The following is a 24,560-nucleotide window of genomic DNA, read 5'->3' as shown; positions in this document are numbered from 1 at the left end:
GTCTGGTAGGTGACTCACATTCTGCCCGTCTTTAGTCCAGGTGATTGTGGGGGAGGGGATACCAATGACATCACAGCCCAGAGTGAGGGGCTGCTTCAGGGTGACAGTCAGGTTCAGGGGCTGTCCATCATCCTGGATCTCAGGGGGAACTGGAGGAGTACGGGAGACAGACATCATCTAGAAGTCCCCTTGTTAAGACATTTTATTGTTATCTGAACTGACATCAGTTCTGGATAAAGATGGAGTTGATAAGGTCTCACCATGCACTTTCAGCCGGGTCTTCCGCTCAACAGAGCCTGCATCATTGCTGGCCACACATGTGAAGTCCCCGCTGTGACTGGCAGATGCTGAACCAATCACAAGAGAGCCGTCGTGTGCCACAGAGAGCTCTGATTGGTCAGGGTGTATCTCCAGGCCGTTCTTGAACCAGCGTACCTTGGGAGGAGGTGAGCCTGCCGGTGTAAAGATAACAGAGAGGGTGGTGACAGAAATAAAAGTTACTTCTGTCTGCGCCCCCCTACAGGAGGGCTGAATGGGAAAGTGTCCCAGACTGGAAAAAGCAGGCCCTACATTTATCTGTTGGACAGCAGGACAGATAGAGATTGACAGCCCTATCGGTGGGCTGGGATACTTCAAGGTTAGAAAGTAGCACATAAACGGCAAACACAATATATTGGTAGATGCCTGATTTAAAGTGTTAGTGTCGTGATTTACTACCAGAATCATAGCTTGAGGACCCTGGACAGTAAGAATAGTGGTTGGGCCAGAAGTTCTAAGCCTTGATGTGAAGTATAGGCATCTGAAACAGATGTGTTTGGAGCTTTACAATGGGGAAAAGGGCCGGGAGCAGGGGAAGGAGTCTGGGATGGAGTTAGAGGTGGAGCAAGGGACGGAGTGGGGTTAGGAGGGCGCACCTGTACCCGATATAACCCAGTCTGAGGTCTCTCTTAGTAAATAGGACAGGACATACATCGCAGTGTGGACATCCAGTCCAGCTTTTTGTATTAAGAGCAGAGAAGGAAGTAAATCCCTGTCCCATCTCTATTTACAGAACATATCCAAACACCAGAGAGAGAGAAGGCTGTACTGGAAACTAAACACATATTTCATCCCCCGTCCAAATACTAAGGGGACAGAGAGGAACCACAGAGAGGAACCAAAGGTAATGTTATCACCTGGTCCCACGCGGAGCACATGTTTACACGTTAGAGCACTGACTCAAATGTATAATCTCATTGCTGGGAAGAAATGCATACAGATGTTCTGTTTAGATGTAAAAATATCTAATTAAAACCTGTTTCTTGTATTTATCTGCATGAGTTAACTACGCTTCCTTCGATTATCTCTTTCATGTGTTTTTTAAACAAGTACTTCCACTATTACGGGGCATTAAGTGTTCCTGTTGGTAAAACATAATAATTTCCTGATGGCAGAATCTCCTTTCATCTTGCCATCCAACATTCACACAGACAGACACATTTCTATGATACAATGGGGGATGAAAAAGCTATTGTTTCCTAGTTTCCTTGGCCAGACTCCTAGTGCTGCTGCCTGGAGCTGTGGCTGCCAGTGAGCATCGCTGTGAGGGCCCTGTAACAGTGACAGTGTGGGCTCTACAGGGAGGCCCAGTGGAGCCAGCCTCCTCAGTGGAAGAGCACCCCAGACATCTCTGTCCATTATCTGGCAGCAGCAGCCTGTAATTAGGATTCCTCTCCCAGCAGGCCCCCTCGCAGAGTGGAGAGGAAAGCAGATGTGGCCCGCTGAGGCAGCAGGCAGAATGATGTTCCAGCTGTTGTTGTGTCCGCATTAGCCTACTCCTCACCTTCTCAAACATGCCCCGTTACCATGGCACGGCTCCATACAAACAACACCTATTTAAATGCCCTGTCAACAAGAAGCTCAATGGGCCCACGCATAAGAAAGAATGCACACACACACACACACACACACACACACACACATACACCCTTTCTCAGCCATTTTGTGTGCTACCTCCCCCTTTGCCAAGATGCTAAAATAGAGACAGAAACAGTATACAAATTAATCAAAGCACACCATTAGGATAGCAGGGGTATTTATTTTTATTTTATTATTATTTATTTTTGGTCATTTAGCAGACGCTCTTATCCAGAGCGACTTACAGGAGCAATTAGGGTTAAGTGCCTTGCTCAAGGGCACATCGACAGATATTTCACCTAGTCGGCTCGGGGATTAGAACCAGCGACCTTTCGGTTACTGGCACAACGCTCTTACCCACTAAGCTACCTGCCGCCCTGCGGTATATATTACCCACTAAGCTACCTGCCGGTATTGAAACACACATTTGTTTCCACCGACAAATGAAAGCCTCTGGAGATAGCAGAGCAATGCTTTGAAGGTAACTAGATAAGTCCACACCTTTGTCCTACATTTCATATGGAGCTAGCTTTGGGAATGATGAAACAAAACGGTTTCATCTAAACATACGTGAAAAAAGATTCACCGGATCTGTTTGCTTTGGTCAGGCTTTGTTTATTGTGTGTTTTGTCTGACACCAGACTTACACTGTATTTTTCCCTCTATCACGTATCTGTTTCCCGGAAAACTGACATACTATACATCATAAATCTTATCCTACCTTCAGCAGGGCAGGGAATGGTGACCTTGCTGTTAGCCACTTTGTCCATGATGGCATCTCCAGCCTCTGCGAAGGACGGGGCCTCTGTGGAACCGATAAAGGATATAGCATTATGACAGCACAGGGAATAAGATACACTATATGACCAAAGGTATGTGGACACCTGCTAGTCGAACATCTCATTCCAAAATCATGGGCATTAATATGGAGTTGGTGCCCCCTTTGCTGCTATAACAGCCTCCACTCTTCTGGGAAGGCTTTCCACTAGATGTTGGAACATTGCTGCGGGGACTTGCTTCCATTCAGCCGCAAGAGCATTAGTGAGGTCGAGCACTGATGTTGGGCGATTAGGACTTGCTCGCAGTCAGGGTTCCAATTCATCCCAAAGGTGTTCGATGGGGTTGAGATCAGGGCTCTGTGCAGGCCAGTCAAGTTCTTCCACACCAATCTTGACAAACCATTGCTGTATGGACCTCGCTTTGTGCACAGGGGCATTGTCATGCTGAAACAGGAAAGGGCCTTCCCCAAACTGTTGCCACAAAGTTGGAAGCACAGAATCGTCTAGAATGTAATTGGATGTTGTAGCGTTAAGATTTCCCTTCACTGGAACTAAGGGGCCTGAACCATGAAAAACAGCCCCAGACCATTATTCCTCCTCCACCAAACTTTACAGTTGGCACTATGCATTGGGGCAGGTAGCATTCTCCTGGCATCCGGCAAACCCAGATTCAAACACGTTTCCACTGCTCCAGAGTCCAATGGCGGCGAGCTTTACACCACTCCAGCCAACTCTTGGCATTGCACATGGTGATCTTAGGCTTGTGTGCGGCTGCTCGGCCATGGAAACCCATTTCATGAAGCTCCCGACGAACAGTTATTGTGCTGACATTGCTTCCAGAGGCAGTTTGGAATTTGGTAGTGAGTGTTGCAACCGAGGACAGATTATTTTTACGCGCTACGCGCTTCAGCACTCGCCGGTCCCGTTCTGTGAGCTTGTGTGGCCTACCACTTTGCAGCTGAGCCGTTGTTGCTCCTAGACGTTTCCTTTTCACAATAACAGCACTTACAGTTGACTGGGGAAGCTCTAGCAGGGCAGAAATATGAAGAACTGACTTATTGGAAAGGTGGCATCCTATGACGGTGCCACATTGAAAGTCACTGAGTTCTTCAGTTAGGCCATTCTACTGCCAAAGTTTGTCTATGGAGATTGCATGGCTGTGTGCTAGATTTTATACACCTGTCACCAACGGGTGTGGCTGAAATAGCCGAATCCACTAATTTGAAGGGTGTCCATATACTTTTGTATATATAGTGTAAAGTGTTTATTTAGCATCATGAGTTATGTAAATTCTACTGTAAATCATAAGTGTAAAAGTTAGGTTGAGATCTTTACAAGATTTAGGCTTAGTTTTCGTTTGAAGGTTCCGCTAGAGTAGCATTAGGGTAAGACACTGTGAGGGTTAATCCTAGGTGTGGGGTGAAGATGTTGTGCTATTGGCCTGTGACAATGTGGGTCATGTCTCCTATACCCTCTACTCACTCGTTAACCTCCAGTTCTGGCTTCCTCTAATCCTTCCCTCAGCTAACTTTGACCTCTAAGGTCAAAGAGCACCTCAATCAACCCCCTAACACTAACAGACTGATCCATGCACTGGTCAACTAGAATGGGGTTTATAGGGCTGCTTGCAATCTGACCATATGGTGCTGCTTCCAGAGAAAGCACCTCTAAAGACTACTGTCCTTGTCTATTCTGTCTTTAAACTGGGACAGAGTTTGCTCTCATGTAGTGCTGAGCGATTAGTGCTTTTTGAGGTCGATTCGGTTTCGGTTCCATTATATTTTCGATTTCGGTTTTGATATATTTTTTAAACATTAAGCAGTATGCATTATGTTGGTTGAATGCTGTAACAACACAGAACAAAACAATTAATACAAGTCCATGATGTTAGGTACTGCTTACCACTTAGACCTATTAACCATCATTTATTCACATTACATTACTTTACTTTATTTCAATTGTTGTGTATATTACGTTTGTTTTATTTGATGACTTTATTATTTCATTCAAAGTAATCATCTCTCTATAGAGCTGCTGTCTATACTGTCTGACAAAATCACTATTTTAGTAGTTCTTCAAAGTAAATAAGTCATACTTTTATGACTGCTGAATACCATCTATCAATCACTTAGATCATGTATTTCCAGGTAGAGATACGTCGCAAAGCAACTGTTCTCTATCTCTCTCGATCGTGCATTCTACTGTCTCTTTCTTTTATGTAGCAGGCATAAAAGAAACACAGACCTGACAAGTAGGTGCGCAATGGATTTTGGTCATTGTAGTTAATTACCACGTTTTCTGCGCTAAATTATCTAGAATATTGGCCTGTTGGAAACTACAACTCCCTACTACATCACACAGTTCGGGCTTTATTTGATTTATCTCTAGAGAAACTGTGCAATGTGTGCATTGAGCTCACAGAAAAAAAAATGTAATTCAAATAATTGAACCGAAGTCAGTCAATTAGTTGTTTAAATGTTGGTTAACATCAGTATGAAAATGTATGCACTCACTAACTGTAAGTCACTCTGGATAAGAGCGTCTGCTAAATGACTAAAATGTAAAAATGTTAATCGCTCAGCACTACTCTCACGTAAACCTTGAGGTATCTGCTCTACGTATACTATTACAGTTCTTGCTGTGTGAACTTCTTTCACCATGTAATGGTTTGGCTCAGTTAGTTTTCAGTGCTAATGGTAAGGGGTGTTATCAGTTGACGAAAGGATACATGGTTGTAAAGTATTGGGAAAGAGAAAAGCTGCATCACATTGATTAATCAGATCCCTCAAGTTAGAGACTCACCTAGCACCTCCAGTTTGACCTCCATGGTGTCCTGTCCAGCAGTGTTCTTGGCCACACAGCTGTAGGTGCCCTGGTCTGTGAGGCTGGCCCTGTGGATCCTGAGGGCTGCAGTGTCCCTGGCCCCGACAGGACGTCCGTTGTGGAACCAGCTGATCTCAGGGCTGGGCTCTCCCTGAACCACACATGGCAGAACCACTGTCTGGCCTATCAGAGCCTTCAGCAGGGACGGAGCTGTCTGGATCTTGGGCTTAGCTGGGAAACGAACAAACAAGGTTTGTTTCTCATGATATCTATTTGCCTGTTTAGCATATTGGGTCTTAGATGCATGACAGCATCTTGAACAGTGAAGTGAAACAGGTTCTCAGATTTTAAGTTCACGTAGTACCTACAAAGTGACTATCCATAAGGAGGTACCTTGTATGTGTAAATTGTAGTTGATGGACACGTTGCCTGCTGGGTTTTTTGCCGAGCATGTGTAAAGTTTACTATCAACCAGTTGGACATCAGTGATCTTCAGAGAGCCAGAAGGCAGCACGGTGAACCTGGACATGGAAAGAGGTCAGAGGTCAGGCTGGGGATAACACTGTCAGGAGTCACACTGAATATCTGCAACCCTGTTTGTGTTTTTGTGAATATATGCGAGTGTGTGTGTGTGTACACGTGTGCGTGCATGCCTGTGTAGTTCTGGCTGTTATAATACCATTGATATTGCATAATAGTAACTAAACTTCTCAACTGAACTGAAATCCCCAGCAGAATGTCATAACTATATTTGCTTTAACCTACCCAGCTGCAGAAATTGATAATATGCACAAATGTAAACAGTGCTGTGAGATTTATCTGGGATAAGTGTGTCTGCTAAGCAACTAAAATGTAGTTCGCTTAAGTGGAAAGGATCTGGAACCACAAAGACTCCTCTTCAACACTGCACATGTTGCCGTAACGCTCTGCCCCCCTACTGCTTCAAATCCAACCAGTAGCATACATCATTGAAACGGAATGACTGGCTCAGCAGTCAGTCTCTAAGTCACCTTAGCAGAGAGCAGGGAGCCGAGCACACACTGGAGACATGGACCCAACACACAGCCCCATCCATCTCCCCACATCACTCCCCACTGTGGTGTACACTCATCTGTGTCCACAGGCTGACTGGAACAAATTGGGCTAGAGAGGTCTGAGTGCAGCTCCCCAGCCTCCCTAACTGACACAGTGTGGGCTAGTGCTCCTCTCCTCTCCAGCTGTGCTAGCTCTCTCTGTCTGCAGTGTTGGGGCCTGTGGTGGAGGAGGTGGAAGAGAACAGGGCAACGGCAGCAGACACTCAGAACACCCACTGACTGAGTTATTCCAACAATCAGCTCCCCCATGCTCATACCGGCTGGGCCAGGGGATGGGGGGTAAATAGACTCCCTGATGGAGAGAATGCATCTGTCTGCTCCAGTAGCTGAAGGCAAAGGGGGTTGTTGGTGGACGTGTGTTATTCTCATCAGACAGCCAGGGCTGGTAGAGAGTAAAGAGTCAACATGCTCTTTTATGGCAAGAGATCCACAGGGGAACCAAATATCAAACAGGCTTTATTTCTGTCTCTTCTTCCGTCAGTGTTCCTCCCTTCTTCCTGTCAGCACACCCCTCCGCCTCTCCTCCCCCTCTCCTCCCTCCCTCCTTCCTGGCCCCACATGAATCATCCTCATTCTACCACAACCACAGCTTTCAACACTGTCGCTCAGTTCCTCCAGAAACATAGGGACTGGTCATTGCCAGTAAGTCTCCAGTCTGTGCCCTACAGACAGACACCACCAGACAGTGAAGTCTGTACCGAGCGACCATAGACCCAGGCATGTGTGGAACCAGATGTTATTCCTCAGAGAAGTTGTTATGCCTCAACCGTTAATGGCTGCTTTGGATAGCAGCCGGCTTCAATCAACATCCCTTGTAAAAGGAGTTGGTTAGTTAAGTCAGAGGTAAGGTAATCGCCTTGGTATGGTGAGAAACTTGCCCTTTATTGCCTATTTACCATTTTCACTGCTACATTCTTATGTGATCAGTACTTGGAGATGGGACTTCCTCTTACCAGGCAGTGACTGGAGGGATGGGCTGGCCGTTCCTGCTCCATGTGACCAGGGGAGAGGGCCTGCCCTGGACCTCACAGGGGAGGATGACCTCAGAGCCCACCTCGGCAGCCATCTTAACTGTGTTCTCCTGACTGCTCACACCTACGATCTTAGGCTTGGCTGGGGAAAAAGTAAACATTATATATTTTACACTGTACTTCCTCTATCAATGAAACACTTTGAAGAGAGACCATTAACACTGGACAGCCTTTGCAGAAAGTACATTTGCAGTTCTTACTGTTGACACTAAGCTGGATCTCACGGCTGGCGTAGCCCACTGCACTGGTGGCTGTGCAGATATATATGCCTGCATCCTCTGCAGTGGGGTTGAGGATGTGGAGGTAACCATCAGTGTCTGACTGGGCAGAGGACATGTCCCTGGGCAGGGGCTCCCTTCCCTGGGGGCAGAGCAGGCAGAGTGAGGCCCGGGCCCAGATACACACTCAACTGCACTGGGACACATATCTAGGCCAAAGGTTCAAAGCCCAACTTGCTATAATTACAGAGCCGAGCCCCCTTCCCAAACTAAACCAAATGGATGCTCTCTCTGTCTCGCTCTCTCTCTCTCTCTCTCTCTCTCACACACACACACACACACACACTTCCCTTTTGAACACAAGATGGCTTTTGCAGACTCACTTTCATCTGACAAGAATATATATTTGGTTGACTCTAGTGCACTAATCTGAGAATGTATGGAACGAGGCTGTGAAAAAACGTTCCATGACACAGGCAGCCGTATAATATATAAACAAGTGTTACATTAGTTTAAAGGTTATTAACATGATGTTAGTGGCCATTCATCTTAAGACGGATGGGCTGTGATTATAATCCCCACTAGATTCCCTTGTGCTAAATTATGCGATTTGTCACGGGCCATTTGTCATATGTGTTTCGAGAGATGGAGCCAAAACCATCATTAGAGAAAAAGTAGCTTCCGAGCAGAAAGCATAACATCCTACCTTGGACCAGACAATAGTTGGCTTGGGAACTCCACTGGATTCACATGACAGGGTGATGGCCACACCCTCATTGGCTATGTAGTGGTATGGACCAGCGCTGATCTCTGGGGGCACTGGGAAAGTAGGTCACAGCTGTCTACTGAGCATGGACAACCATGGAGGCAGAATTATCACTGGATTTAGCTCACAGCATCAGCCTTCAAGGAATTTCTTCATTACAACTTGTTGATGAACCCTAATCTGTGTGTCTGTCATTATTGTCTATGGACAAAATGACTGTTCATCAATGTATGCAGTTGATGAATCACTCTTAACTATAACACTGCAGGGTGATCAAGTTACTCAGAGGTTTTTTCCCATACTAATAGTCAGCATGTTCTTAAGATCATTAAATGACCCCATGACTATAACAGATTGGCATTTATTGGGATGACTCATGTACTGGAGGCAGCTCTGCAGAGTGGTCACTAACTGGCACAGCCACAAAGTCATGAATTTTAAACCTAACCCTAACCTTAACCCTAACCTTAACCACACTGCTAAGCCTAATGCCTAACTCTAACCTTAAATTAAGACAATTTTGACTTTGCAGCTGGCCCATCTAGCTCAGTTCTGCCTCCAGGCCAAGACTTATAACAATAAACGTCAACCTGCATGACACTAGAGGATCTGCTATAGCCCTGTATTGACCATTCTGTAAATCTTATCTCCTCTCACCATGGACTTCCAGGCTGACAGATATGTTGACCGACCCCGCTACGTTCACCGCAGTGCAAACATACATCCCAGCATCCTCTGGGAGTGCCCTCTCTATGTACAGGCTACCATCGCTCCTCAGGAACGTCCTGCCACTCAACCGCAGCTAGGGAACAGCAATGGATTCAATTAGACAATGATAAACACACATTGTAAGAGGTAGTAAGATTGTAAGATTATTTGGGACAGGTCATCCTCACTTGGTTTCCATTGTGGGTCCAGTGTCTCTCTGGCAGGGGTATTCCATCCAATAGCATGCAAGGAATGCTCAGAGACTGACCAATCCCAGTGGTGATGACTGGGGCACCATGTGCCAAAAAAGGGGGCTCTGTTGGACAGAGTGGGGGGATATCGTTACATGAGCAGACAGACAGAGATGCAAAGCAGCAGCTGAAAAAATAATGTAGGATCAAACTGAAACTATTATGGGGAGAGGCAGCAATGGATACTGGTGTTATCTATCAGTCGAGAAAGGTAAGACTGAACAAAAAAACTAGTTCATACCCAGTCCACTGACACTGACTCTGGCCTCAGTCCTGATGGTTCCAAACTGGTTCTTGGCCTCACAGACATACACGCCTTCATCATCCAACCAGACACCTGTGGACCAATGTAAAGCGGGGGGAGAATACTGTTATCATGACCAAAGATATATACAGATTTCACTCTATAGGATGGAAATATATCTCCATGCAAACCTCAGTATGAGAAAGGTAACATGTGGAAGTGCTGTATTTAGAGTTGATAAGTGCATACTAACAAGAAATAATTTTCATCAACTTTGTTTCAACCGTCTACTGGCATTGTCTTGGTTTAATTATAATGTCATTAGGGTTAATTGAAAACTGATAAATACAATTAGGTGCAAAGTAGTACAGCTGCCTATACAACATGTCTTACACAGTATATTCTACTTAGACGACATGATGACAGATGAAAACATGATTCAAATGCCAGTGTCTACATGGCTGATGTTAACCCATGTGAAGAGTAAACAGTGAAAGTGATGTGGTTCATGCATGTACAATATTTAGCCTACATGCAGTATCTGACCCATTCATTAATAGGACACTGGACTCTCTTACTATAAACAACGCCAGGTAAAGACAGAAGCATCTGCTGCCGTTTAAGCAAATCAGGTCAGTATGTAGACAGATGGGGCGAGTGATGGAAGTCCACTTCTCCATTCAAATACTACTGTTTCTCCCTCCCCAATAAAAAAGAACAGCCTATAAATATTGAGGATCTAAGCTGTGGATATATCAATCTCTCTCTCCCTCTTTCCCCCCCTTCCTTCCTGGCCAAGGCTAAAGTCATGGTCAAAAAGATATTATAACCACAGCATACAGTTAAACTCGACTCAACCCTGATTTAACATGGAAATCTCTGTCAGTTCTCTAAGGCCCTCAAAGTGCCTCAGTTCCCCTCACTGGGGGAGAAAGGGGAGACACTCTGTTCATTCAGCAGTGCCAGCTGTATCCTGTTACGCTCACTCTCTTAAGAAAACGTTTACTGAATCTGATCTGAGGGGCTTCACCTCTTCTATATTTATGAACCCAAAGAATGTCAGCCATGCCAGTCACACACTTGGCGCCAATGGAGGTTGTGGTCTCTTTGGTGCCTGCTGCTTTGGTATGGAATTCAATAGCGGGGTAGTGAAATATTGTAAAGAACAATAGTGGGAAAGGGACATAAGACTCACTCTGGATCAGCAGATGCCCTTTTTCTAGTTGCACCTGGCTACCGCTGCTGTCTGCTTTAGTGAGAATCGGTCTCCCATCCTCTCGATGCCAGGTGACTTTGGGCAACGGGAAACCATGGGCGACACAGTGCAGCGTGACATTCTCCCCCACATCCGCCATCATGTCAACGGGGGTTTCTGAGAACAGAGGGGCCGCTGTGGGAGAAAGAGTAGGGAGATCAGTATGAAGTTCTCTATATTCAAATAGAGTGTATGAAAAGGATAGAGAACTACTCTACATAAAATACATAAATAGTCTGTATTACAACTACTTGGTTTATATTAAGGGTGCAATGCCTTACCGTTATTACTGGTTACCTGAAAGTGGCATTAATTCAGTAAGGCTAAAATGTCTGCCCTCACCTCCGACCTCCAGAATAACGGTAGCAGAAGAGGTTCCAGCAGGGTTTCTGGCCACACAGCTGTACTCCCCGGCATCCTTCTCCTGCACCCCTCGGATCTGCAGCGTCCCACGATGCACGTCCTGCTCAGCAAAAGGAACTAAGCCCACCTGCAGATCACCTGAGAAAAAACAAGAAAATGACACACAGACACAGTGACTTATTAATGAATGCAAATATCAACCTAACAAGTATCACAACGAATCACTCAGTGTCAGTATTTACCTTTGGACCATTTGACCAGAGGAGGGGGGACACCTGTTGCCCGGCACGCCAGAGTTGCATCACCTCCAACTGCCACCATCACAACCTGTTTCACCACCCAGATACTGGGTTCCTCTGTAGGGAGGGAGGGGGAACCAAGATAGAGCTTAAATAATAAACATGATCAAAACATGTTTATTATCTACCAAATCGGCAAACAAGTTTACAATGTTATACATGATCAGAATAGCAAAGTCATGTGAAATTAATTTTGTAAATTGACTGGGCAGCGGCCCAGGCAGGAGGTAAAAATAGAAGTATCGCTGCCTGACATTTCACATGCCTTGTACGTCAGCGGAGACGTGACAGAGACAGACGCTACAGTAGTCGAGAGAGAGAGAGACAGCTGAAAGGATGAGACGATGCATCCAGCCAGAGCCAGCATGATGGTGTCTTGACAGATCAGTGTTGTTAAAAATGACACTCCCAGACAAAACTGAGCATAATACAAGTACACACCAGAGAGAAGCTGCCATGGTCCATCAGCGCTGTGCCCTCTGTCAAGCACTCACTGACAGCAATGCTAAAAATACATCCTGATGACTGTTAACTCTGCCCACACAGGGAAGTTTTAACCCGCTGAGCAAGACAGGGGGAAATATGCCACTGTCAATCTGAGCTCTACTCACAGCTAGACAACATAGCCCAAACACCATGGATCAGGTAGAAATTCATTCAAACAGCACTCAACAAAGTTTTCTAACACATAAACCATACAAAAGTGACCGAACTCTGAACTCTGAAAATGTATGCCTGGGGAACAGAAGATAGAATAATCTTGAGTTGAACTAGTCTAGAGAGCACCTGTCATAGCCTTTATAGAGCTGTCTCACTCAACCTATGATAGGACTGGGACTGTATAGACATCTCTACCCACCTGTATAATTGAGAGACACAGTCTGTTTAGCAGTTCCAGCCTCATTTGTCGCAAGACATGTGTAGTTCCCAGCATCCTCAGGGAGGGCATCTCTGATTGTTAGGCCGCCATGTTTGGATATATTCATCCTGTATCATGTAAGACAGTCATCAGTCATGGGAATTCATGTTTGTTGATTTAGATGATTACAAATACAGATGTCTCGATGAAATTCATCACTAGCTGTCCAAAGAACAGTTTGGATCGTTTGAGGCATATCTCTTTTGAAAATGTATTTATTGGCAGCCATATAATGTAAATGTACAAACAATCTGGAATAATATCATTTTGTGGTTAGATGTAACTATAAAATGAAGCAAACGAGATGTGACATTTGTATATTCATAGTAGGCTTTTAAAATAGAATCAAACAAGTCTCTGCAGCTGCTGTCGTGTAGGTGTTGAGTGGGCTGAGAGTTCCTTTACCTTGGCTGATTAGTGAGGAAGATGTTTCCATGACTCCAGAAGAGCTGTGGAGTGGGGGAGCCAGACACTGTGCAGATGAGGCGGACCTCAGACCCCCTGGAGAAGGCTTGGCTCTGGGGGCTGACTACCACAGAAGGGGCCTCTACAGAGACAGAGAAGATCCATAGGAAAGAGCTGATGACTCATGTCCCAGTCATGGCTTTATGATAAGTCATTTATTACAGGCAGCGGTGATCATGGCTAAACTGTGGTAAACCTCTGCTAGTCTGGGGGCAGAGCAGGATTAACAGGGAGGGCCTGACGTCATGATCACAGCGGATCACAGTCAGAGACATGTTTCAAAATTTGTTTGGTCGTTTTCAGACGTATTACAAGAGTCTGAGGCCATGCCCATGATAGAAGCCGCAATTTTCAACTTGCATCAATTGGGCTGATTTGAAACATGTTCTGACTGGGAGCGTTTCTGGAGAAGTGGATAAGTCCTTCTACTAAGGCAGTAATGAAAAGCAGATGCCAGAGGCCTGGAAGAGGTATGGAGGAGGCCCTGGTGTGTTAAGTGTTTAAGCAGATAACCGGTGCGTTGCAATTGGGGTGCGGTGAGCTACAGTACCTGGGACGAGCAGCCACACTGTGACTCGACTGTCTCCATGGGCGTTGGTGGCCACACACTGGTACTGGCCGGCGTCCTGGGGCCGCACCCCACTGATCTCCAGGAAGGAGTTGGGCAAGACCCTTACCCTCCCGGAGCGGGCCAGGATAGTGAGGCCTGCCCGCTGCCAGGTCAGGTTGTGGCGCATGGAGCCCTCCACCTGGCAGGCCAGCACAGCAACGGCCCCCACAGTAGAGCTCACGTTCACTGGGGCCTTCAGCACTGGAGGAGGCTCTGTCTCATGGGAAACACAGAATCAACACAGTGAGACAAACAACACACTATCAGCAGGGACTAAACAGTACAGACATAGTATACTGTCAATGTAAACATTTTGAATTACATGTTTTATATCAGTGGAATTTATATAAGCAATATATAAATATGATAAGTATTTTGGAATGGTTTTCAAAGCTTTGACTAGCTAAGTGGTGTGTGTTTGTTCTTCTGACATACCTCTCACAGTCAGCTGTGTGAGGGCTCGTCCCAGTCCTGCGCTGCTCTGAGCGATGCACTCGTACGGACCCTCATCCTCACCTGAGGCATGCGGAATCTCCCATGATGCTTTGCCAGAGAACCTGAGACACATGAACAGTTAGCTGGCAGGTGAGTGATGATGGGAACACGATACTATCTTACAGCCTCTCTGGCACAGAGACACAGTGAATACCTCTCACCAGAGGTCGGCATTATTTCATGTATGTAATTCAAAACAGTGTCAGAACACTGTAGTCCCATGTAGCACAGTTGGTAGAGCATGGCGCTTGCAACGCCAGGGTTGTGGGTTCGATTCCCACGGGGGACCAGTATGAAAATGTATGCACTCACTAACTGTAAGTCGCTCTGGATAAGAGCGTCTGCTAAAAATGTAAACAGAGAGAGATAATAATGCTTTGTTAACTTTCCAAGATGACACAATTGAATGCGTAATGTACACAAAATCTACTGTGTATACCCGTCTCCTGATTGATGCACCAATGAAAGGCAACAGAGTCGATCGGCACTAATGTCTTGCAGAGCTGGTAACTGCTAACAGTGCACTGTGTCATACCCCATGACCTAATCAGCTGTTTCACAGGGTATTGCGTGCATTTGGCAGTATCACCCAAAAGGAGGGCAAGTCAAGTGTCATATAGTGTGTTCAACGAACAGAAGGGACAGACACTCACTGGAACAACTTTTCCTCTCCAAGAGACACTCCACTCCGGGTGAACCTCAGTCTATAGGGAACATCGCTCTCTACCGAACAGCCAATCATAGCGGGCTGCATATAAAAGCTGTTAACCACATTGGGCATGCTCACCGCTGGGGGATCTGTTTCAAGACAAAAAGGAGAGCAGGGAAGAGGTCACACAAAGGACTGGGGCTGTCTGTGAGACACTAGGATGGAGACTGAGGAGAGGGGTCTCTTACCTGGGATGATGTTTGTGTAGGAGACACTGGACAACCTTTGGAAGCGGTTACCTTCCTCATCCTTCCCTGTCACCTTGAGGAAGAAGCTTTGGGAAGGAGTGCGAAATTCTGGGACACTCCAGAGTCCTCGGCTGCCCCTGTCAGAGGGCAGAGGCACAGGGAGGGTGCGTAGGGAGCGTCCTGAACCTGACACTAACTCCATGTGACTCAGCTGACCTGGGGGCTTCAGTCCTGTACACTTCAGCAACACATGGGCTGGAACTCCTATGGAAGGGGGGGAAAGCCAAATGTTATTCAAAGCAATCACATATACATACAAAGATGTAAAATTGCTTGTACACATTACCTTTGATGGGTCTCTCCCTGGTATAGTTGAACTCAGACACTGGTATACTGGAGAACCCAGCCCGGAAGTCCAGATTGCTGACCCCTGTAACTCTCAGAGTGTGGCGGCCACCGCAGCCCACCTGGACATAGAAAGGGGACATTCAGTTGTTGTTTTGTGCATCAGAGGCGACTAAAGCAGTTATCTCATTCTCACTGCAGGATGATCACAACCATGTCAGCAGGATCTACAGTACAGTACCTTCAGAGTCCAGGCTCCAGGTCGGGGGAACTTCAGGTTGACAACACGGGCTGAGTTTGGGATATTCAGTAGCTCTGTGAGGCCCTGCTCTACTCCAACAATGCGACCTAAGCAATTGAAACACATAACAATGTAATTTCAAAATGTGAAATAGCATTTGATGTTCAGCTAAATGGATATATAGTATTATTCTCAAGTAGTGACAACGTTATTTGATATCTATACAGCGAGAATACATAATGAAAGCATAATGTACCAAGGGGATCCCTGAGCTTAATCTGAGGGGCTGGCCCACTAAGTGACACAGTGACCTCCTTCAGGCTGGGGTCAAAGGGCACCTCCCACTGGTTCTCCTGAGCGCTGTCATGGTTGGAGGAGAGCAGGTGGACCTTCAGGGCCTGTACTGTTTCTTCCACCCACTTCAAGACCTGGCAGGAGAGAAGACATCATCTCAGCAAGATAGCAGCACACCTCACACAGCACACAGCTAGAGGACAAACTAGACAGGTGTGGTCTGGAACCTGTTACACTAGACTAGACTATATAGACATTCTGGCAAAGACCTCTACTGGAAACCCAATCAGAGAGAAAGGACAGGAAGGATGTGCATGTGGCCTCATGACCCATCTCTGATTCTGAAATTGTCTGCTTTAACACTGCAAGCTGGTCTTTGTCTTTGGACCATTCTTCCATTGCCAAAGTATGTCTCAAAGGGATCTTCCATAAACAAAAGGAAAGTGAAACAGCTCAACTGTCAAAAAGATAACATACAGTTTTCTGCAATTAAGGCTAGAAATGGCTAAACCTTTTTACTCTGTGTTATCTGTCAAATTGGTTGGGCTTTAAATAGCAGATGTGGCCTGAGAGGACTTGTCTGGTCTGGAGTTGATGGGATTGTGGCGGCTTCACTCTAAAATGAGGGCTATTATCTTTATTATCTGCTAAATGACTAAAATGTAAATGTAATTATCTTTAAAGATGACCCAATGTATGGCTTCTGCTGAGACTGAAATAACCCTGGGTGGCTTGATTGTTTTCAATTCCAGTAGTAAACATCACTGAGTATACTTTTCCCCCATGACTATTACTGTAGAATATTTACAGCTAGAATTTTTATGTTTAGGTTTTCAACCCTGTGGGTGAAATCATGCTGATGGTTAAGATTCCGAAGAAAAACAACCTGTGTCCTTTCTCCTTTACAGGAAAAGAAGAGCATAACCTGTTGTGTAACTGTGTCTCATTCATTTCACTGACTGGACCATCCTTTTTTCCATCTTTTAAGTGCTTAACAAGCAACTGTGGTCTTGTATTTGTTTTGACCCCACAATCGTGAGGGCAGACATTATGGTTGCATTGTGTCTATAATAAAACAAACTGAAAAGATTGCTTCAGTGGCCCCTCTGAGAAAAGGGGCTTATTCAACACATCTTCATATATTTAGGAATAATGGAGAAGATTGGAGTGAGCAAAGCCTTTGATCATTTAATTAGCAGGCCTCCCCTCTCGGTGTACCGGCCCACTGGGTGCTCTCAGCTGCTGGTTCCTCTCAGAGTTTACAACTGGAAACAGCTGTACGGTCTGCCACATGTGCAGCCATCCCCAGCAGAGCAGGAAACTGCTGTAGAGTGACCTACATCTTCCACAAACCGGTGTCTATTTCATCTCCAGCACCCAGGGAGGACACAGAGTAGACATTCATCTCCCCACAGCCTTAGACAAAAGGACATGGAGACTTTTAGACATTCATCTCCCCACAGCCTTAGATAAAGGGACATGGAGAATCAGAGACATTCATCTCCCCACAGCCTTAGATAAAGGGACATGGAGAATCAGAGACATTCATCTCCCCACAGCCTTAGATAAAGGGACATGGAGAATCAGAGACATTCATCTCCCCACAGCCTTAGACAAAGGGACATGGAGACTCAGAGACACATTGACAGACCTGCTGCTGTCTGGTCTGGCCAAGGTGTGTCTCAAGGAAAATGCTGTGTTCTGATGCTGCTGCTACAGCTGCTCCCTGCCTGGGCCATGGAGAATCTACAGGTCTTTGAAACCTCATCCACTGTGTCTTGGCTAAACAGGCACATGCCGGTGTGTCAGGAAGAAGCATCTCCGCTATTCTAGGAATTGAGACAGGAGGGTGGGCAGAGGAAGGTCAGCTAATGCTGAGGAGATGCACTATACTTTTCTTCCTCCAGCTTGGTGGTTGTCTACAGGGATTCCTCCTCCTCACACCCCTTTGAACCCTCCCAGTAGACCGCCTGACTGATGGTTTCTCCCATCGTGGTTGGGGAACCTACAGACTACAGCCCTCCTTGCAGACAGGGGTCACCAAGCTCCTGCTCTGGGGTTAAGACACCACCACCATTGCGGTGAGGGAAGAGACGGGGTGCCAGGAACCAGGCTATTAGGCCAGATCAGTCCCAGATGGACCCCCGTTCTCCTATTGGATGGGAATGTCAAAACACCTGCCTTGCCTTTCCCCCAGACAACAGTTTAGCACATCTGTCTTCCTGTCTCTGAGAGCAGGTCTAGACCACAGAGAATGGTTTTGTTCACTAACCTCAGGAACATGACAGAGGATACAGGTTAACTGGATTTCATTTATATTTTCACAAACACTCCTGTCCCTTTAACTCACTACTGGGCCCACCTGATAAGGAAATAATTAGGCCAATATTACCAGTGGTTATTTTATGGAAGGAAGTCCTGCTATTTCAGTGAGGAGTGCGTGTGGATCACAGGAGGTTGGTGGCACCTTCATTGGGGAGAACGGGCTTGTGGTAATGGCTGGAACGGAATGGTTCCCATGTGTTTGATGCCATTCCATTCGCTCCATTCCAGACATTATTATAAGCCATCCTCCCCTCAGCAGCCTCCACTGGTGTGGATTTGAAACACAGAGACACAAACATGCATTGGCCAGGCTACTGCCAAGGTGATCATAGACAGTCTACAGTAGATTATAGAGGGACAGCAATAACACATGAGCTCATGGCCTGTCCTGTCTCTTTATCATCCTTATTGAGTCTAGGCTGAGGCAACAGAACAGACATCCTCCATACGTATGGATCAGTGCAAGGATGAAACCTTCCAGAGCCTAGAATGATTTCTCTTGGCCAGGTTCTCAGCCCTCTCACATCCTTCACACACTGAGAACTGAGGATGGCCTCCGTGACCATTAGGACCAGAATCAAAGCTTTAGACAACGCATTAGTGTTCTTTTTCTGCCCAAGCTCGGGATTGTTTGGCAGATTGCTCCAGTGATCACAACAAGTTAAGTCTTAAGAGTTGAAGGAGTGTCACACACAAGGTTTCACAATAAGTTGTTGTGTGTGGACTTGGAGTCAGCTCCAGTGGGCAGCTGTGTTGGAGAGGGAGAGGGAAGCCATGACAGATCATATCCTGGGATTAGAGAGTAAAATATAAGCAGTCTGTTTTTCTCCACATCTCCCCCCGATACCACAAAAGACTGTGTATATTTGATTTGGCAGCAGTTTATTAAACTCATATTAAGGGGGACGATGTTAGTTAGATTTGAGGTACTCATGCGGTTTCTAAGGATTAAAGGATTTACATTAATTTAGTAATAACATGCCACCTAGGAGTTACAATCCCACTGGTTGTAAACGCATCTGAAATATGGTAGTAGTTCTCCATGTGGATCCATGCTAAATGAGTGGAGAGAAGAGCATGATATATTAAAGATATAATGGGTCACATTAAAACATAAAGGCACTCCAGCCACTATCCACACTCGGGCCCAGGTTGAGAGGACTGTTTTCTGTTGGGGGTGTGAATGTGGTGCCTCAGCTCCTCACTGTTGACTCAGCATGCTTGAAAATAATATAAATTAGTTTGATGACTCTCCGCTTCTGATTCTCACCTCATTGACCTGCTGCTTGTTCAGGTGAAAGATCTGTCCAGAGCTGGTGGCAGCGATCTCCTCATAGGCTCTGTACCCAGGCTGAGAGCGGTCTCCACAGTCCCCAGTCAGCACAAACACAACCTGGGTGCACACAGAGGACAGGAGTGGAAGGTTATTATTACTTAACTTATACTGAGATTATTGTAATCATACATTGCAATCAATCATTACCTGTGACTGTCGGAGCTGCACCAGCTGCAGCACGTCCCGTTTGAGGTGGTAGTCCTTGGCCCTGGCGTCAGTGAACACGTAGATAAAGGAGCTTGGTAGAGACACCTCCAGGGCCTTCTTTATGGCTCCTATACTCATCTCTGGACAGTCTCCACCTCCCTGAGAGAAGACAACACACAGACCATTGATCCAAAGCCATCACTGAGGGCCTCAATAGGAACAGGCAATACATCACTATGCATAGACCTGTGCTGTGCTATGTAGCCTAACCATCATCTTATTGAAACTATGGGCTTCAAATTCTAAGTAGTCTGCATTTCTATTGTACAGATCCTACATAGCCTACCTCTTTTCTGGTCTACAGATTGATATCAAGCATGTACAGCCTATCCTATGGAGTCTGACAGATGTTCTGGCGGAGATGGTATAGCTCTAACGTTGTAACAGGCTTTGGTTCTGGTACACACCTGGACAAACAGCTCCTGCAGATCCTGCTGGAACTTCTTTGGGTCAGTGGTGATGGACACAGGGCCAATCTCTAGGAGAACACATCATGTGGATGCTATTAACATTATACATGACGAATGGCTGGATAATCAAAGGCCAATCAATAAAAGCCGAATATGAAAGATAAAAAGATAGGTCAGTTGCACTGAATAATTATAGGGTGCTGGATGATCGTCCATGGTTAAATGGTAGTCCATGCTGCTCCCTCATAAAGAATGCCTGTAGTACCCTAATTTATTAGTGGTGGACAATTAAATATCACATACATGCTAGATTATATAATAATATAGCATGTCTGTGGTGGTATTATAATAATAATAAGTCATTTAGCAGACGCTCTTATCCAGAGCGACTTACAGGAGCAATTAGGGTTAAGTGCCTTGCTCAAGGGCACATCCACAGATCTTTCACCTAGTCGGCTCGGGGATTAGAACCAGCGACCTTTCGGTTACTGGCACAATGCTCTTAACCACTAAGCTACCTGCCACCCGTTATTATTATTGTGCCATCTCTGGGTCAAAAAGCCCATGATGACTGAGTAATCATTAGTTGTGTTTAGTGCTGAAGTTAAAGGGCCAGTGCAGTCAAACAACACACCACCCTGCATCCCACTGCTGGCTTGCCACTGAAGCTAAGCAGGGTTGGTCCTGGATGGGAGACCAGATGCTGCTGGAAGTGGTGTTGGAGGGCCAGTAGGAGGCACTCTTTCCTCTGGTCAAAAAAATAGATTCCAATGCCCCAGGGAAGTGATTGGGGACATTGCCCTGTGTAGGGTGCCATCTTTCGGACGTTAAATGGGTGTCCTGACTTTCTGTGGTCACTAAAAGATCCCATGGCACTTATTAATCATCCCCAGCTTCCAATTGGCTAATTCCTATCCCCTGTAACTATTCCCCAGGTGGTTGCTGTAAATGAGCATGTGTTCTCAGTCAACTTACCTGGATAAATGAAAGTCAAAAACGTGAGGCTGGAATAATACTGTGAAAATTATGATAATGCCCTTTTAGTGTTGGAGCTGTTTGAAAAGACCGCCTGAAATTTCAGTCTGTTTTGGTGGGATGGAGTTTTGGCCTGCCTGATGACATCACCAGGCAGTAAATTAGTTAATTAGTTAGTAGACCAATAAGAAAGAGAGTTTCAAACCTCTCTGCCAATAACAGCTAGTTTTTAGTTTTCCCCTCCCCACTCAGACAAGTCCCAGACAGTCCTAGCTAAATTCTTGCTTGAGAAATTGCTCTTTGCTAAGAAGATATTTTTGTTTATTTTTTACCATTTTAATTTAAAACAATCACAGTACTGATTTGATATTGAGATAAAAACACCTGCATTGGACCTTTAATACTCTCTGTTGGGTGACCTGGTCCCCTATCATGATGCAGTGTACCCCAGGATGACAAATAACAGCCTGCTAAGATCTGACACTTATTTGGACTCCTTCAAGGGCTGATCGATGTAGCAGTAAACATTAACCGACAAACAGAGAATATATTGTTTGTGATAGAGAATAGGTTGCCATATAGAACAGTCTTTCACTCTAGTGTGAGGGATGGGCCTGGTAGTTTGGGGTGGGGCCAATGTGTGTGTGTGTGTGTGTGTCTGTCTGTTTGTGTGTGTGTGTGTGTGTGCGTGCATGCGGCATGTCTGCTTCAAGCTTTGCCATCAAATTGCAAGCCTTGCTTACTAAATATAACTATTACAATAGACATTGATAATACATGGACGTGTCAGACTGCCTGGTGATTATTTCTTGATCACTCTCTCGCTCTCCCACTGTCTTTTTCTTGTCAGGCTTTTAAAATCTTTGTCCCCACTTCACTCATAAGAGTCCATAAAACATGGACACTGTCACGCCTCTTTGTCAATCACCCAGTTTATTTGCAATCTCAGGAGGTTTACAAGGTCCTCAAAGACAGAATGTGTGGCGTTAGTGTAGCTAGCCGAGCACAACATCCCCCCTCCCAACTTCCAGCCCTTAGACCCAGGCTTGGTTACTGGGGCTGGTAGGCTTTCCGGAGGGGTTGATGGGGGGTGATTGGGGTAATTACGCACAAGCAAGCAGCATATGCTTCTCATCAGGGCTCAAACACCCTCCCCCATTAGGGCACTCTCTATTTTCAAACTCCAGCTTTCCCATAGAGGGAGAGTGGAAGAGGGACGCTTGGGGAATGAAGCTTACCTGTTGCCACATCCCCGTTAGCGCAGTTATCCTGTCCTCTGTGTGAGTCATGTTTAAGCACACTAACTGTAACCTAACTCAAATGTAGTTGGGTTGTTCCACCAAGTCGTGCCTTTTGAGATGTGTAACTTGGTGATTTTGTTGTTGTTGATTTCACCTCATTCTAACATTCTGTCATAGGGAGCACATGTTCAACTTAATACAAAACCTGCTTTACCATCTCAAGGGGTTAAATAAAGTGCCAAATAAAAGTGCCAAATAAAGTGACAGGGTTGACCATAACAGGGTTGACGATTTAATCTTTAATCAGCCATAAATCCCCTTGTGACAGGGGAAATTGAAGCTTGTTGTGTGCAACAGGGAGGGGCAATTGAATGTAAGCGTCACAAAAAAAAAAATGCATCATTAAAATACATCTAGCTTGTTTATCTATGGGTAACAGGATTGACATGTTATGCTCGACCCACTCGATTTTCCACCACAAAACACCAGAAAATTGCCAAAAAGAGTAGAACCAGCTCACTTGCTTTTACATTATGATTTGACTATTAGATGTTCAATGTTTCTTTTGAAAAATAGATTTTAAAAGGAATAGTTTCAAAATATTAAAACAAGAGTTCAGTTCACAGAACAGGGTTGACCTTAAAATGAGGGACAGGTTTTTTTTTTTGTTAAAATGAATCACTACTCACATTTTAAAAAAACAATCTCCAGAAATGACTTTGTCAAAGCAACAAAATGACTAGGACTTTACAATGATGGCGAAAACTTGGTTAATTGGGTCAAAATCGTTGTGGTATTTTGGCACTTTGCCAAGTCTTTATTCATATACAAATCTGATTTATTGAATTCTCCATGTGGTCTATATTAAAGGGAACTTCATTGAATATAGCAGGCTTTAAAATATATATATATATATCTTGGTGCACAATTTATAATTAAAATATCAAAGGGATGCAAAAGGTACTCATTTCGTGGAAGGACCCAATTAGTGTCTTATTTTTCTAATGTGTTTATCTTGAAACAGAGCCATAAACATCTGTAATTTGTAGTTTGCTTCCAGTTAAATACGAAAACCAACCTCAGATTGGCTAGTAAATATTAAGATAATTAATGTATTGAGTGAAATGCAGGATACTGAAATCAATTGTTTAATGTCAATTGTTTAATGGAAATAATATAGGCCTATTGTCATTTGTCTTTAAAAAATGCTAAATGTATTACTCTTGTAAGAAATAATTAGGGTTCTGCAACTTTTCATCTTCTATTTTTTTTTACCTGGGTCGTGAAACGGGACGAGGACAAAGTTTTTGATGGGTCTGGTCCTCCGGTTGAGGGTCTTTTCCAGGATCCGAGAAGCGCCCTCTATTACCTGTTTGAGGTCGTCGTACATTGAGCCGGTAACATCGAACACAAAGGCCAGGGTTGAAGCGCTGTCACTGTCCATGGAATCAAAGTCCTCCTGGACCCCCTCAACTCGTAGGTCTGCCAGTACTTTGTACCCGCAAATAAAGAGCGCCAAGGAAAGACATTTCAACATAATACCGGTCATTATCAATTCACTGTATCTGTATTTGCTTTCAGAAATGTAACAAACCAGTTAAAACACTAACATAAATCTTTTGGCGGAAAAAAAATCGCCTATAAAAATAAATGTATTGCCAAAAACAACTCAAACGCAAAAATAATTGGAAATGTTGTTTCAATTGAAATGCAGGCCGATCTAGACTAGATGATGTAGCACGTTATTTCCTCCGAGTTACATCCTTGTGCAAAAGTTTGGAGGGACTGAAACGAGCTGCTCCCCTGGAGAACTGGAACGCTGAGCGCTCGGAACGGGGGTGGAGATGGGTGTTAAACGGGTCCTGAGTAGGAACAAGCTGATTTTTTTTGTGTGTAACTTGACCCGGCTATGACTTCCAGCCCCAACCCTATATCCCACATTCTCCTGGCTGGCTACACTTTATCTATCAGCATTGTATCCAGCCAACCTAGCCTGATGCAACGAAATTGTGCACAACTTTTACGCACTTTTACAGTGGAGAATAATTTTGGTCATGACTCAAGAGCATTGTC

At 45.1% G+C, this 24,560-nt stretch overlaps 1 protein-coding gene across 1 annotated transcript in view; it reads right to left on the bottom strand.

Moving 5' to 3' along the window:
* Positions 1-24,036, bottom strand: part of LOC311140973 (hemicentin-1-like) — a gene marked incomplete at its 5' end in the record, with an annotated part of 80,531 nt that extends 56,495 nt beyond the window's left edge. Inside the window, 27 exons of the mRNA XM_084176235.1 lie at positions 19-149; positions 261-452; positions 2,618-2,701; positions 5,478-5,729; positions 5,892-6,019; positions 7,546-7,705; positions 7,824-7,983; positions 8,548-8,660; positions 9,265-9,409; positions 9,504-9,631; positions 9,808-9,903; positions 11,006-11,200; positions 11,408-11,566; positions 11,671-11,784; positions 12,587-12,714; positions 13,052-13,193; positions 13,662-13,934; positions 14,157-14,278; positions 14,870-15,014; positions 15,114-15,377; positions 15,460-15,580; positions 15,700-15,806; positions 15,956-16,127; positions 19,589-19,711; positions 19,802-19,960; positions 20,269-20,339; positions 23,763-24,036. Of these exons, the coding sequence (XP_084032361.1) occupies positions 19-149; positions 261-452; positions 2,618-2,701; positions 5,478-5,729; positions 5,892-6,019; positions 7,546-7,705; positions 7,824-7,983; positions 8,548-8,660; positions 9,265-9,409; positions 9,504-9,631; positions 9,808-9,903; positions 11,006-11,200; positions 11,408-11,566; positions 11,671-11,784; positions 12,587-12,714; positions 13,052-13,193; positions 13,662-13,934; positions 14,157-14,278; positions 14,870-15,014; positions 15,114-15,377; positions 15,460-15,580; positions 15,700-15,806; positions 15,956-16,127; positions 19,589-19,711; positions 19,802-19,960; positions 20,269-20,339; positions 23,763-24,036 (4,158 nt within the window). The remainder of the gene's footprint in view (positions 1-18; positions 150-260; positions 453-2,617; positions 2,702-5,477; positions 5,730-5,891; positions 6,020-7,545; positions 7,706-7,823; positions 7,984-8,547; positions 8,661-9,264; positions 9,410-9,503; positions 9,632-9,807; positions 9,904-11,005; positions 11,201-11,407; positions 11,567-11,670; positions 11,785-12,586; positions 12,715-13,051; positions 13,194-13,661; positions 13,935-14,156; positions 14,279-14,869; positions 15,015-15,113; positions 15,378-15,459; positions 15,581-15,699; positions 15,807-15,955; positions 16,128-19,588; positions 19,712-19,801; positions 19,961-20,268; positions 20,340-23,762) is intronic.
* Between the last annotated feature and the right edge of the window lie 524 nt (positions 24,037-24,560).

Source organism: Coregonus lavaretus (assembly GCF_964263955.1).
Source record: "Coregonus lavaretus genome assembly, chromosome: 14".
In the NCBI taxonomy this organism is placed as follows: domain Eukaryota; kingdom Metazoa; phylum Chordata; class Actinopteri; order Salmoniformes; family Salmonidae; genus Coregonus; species Coregonus lavaretus.
The sequence above is the reverse complement of the archived record's forward strand: the minus strand, read 5'-3'. Positions and strand labels throughout refer to the sequence as shown.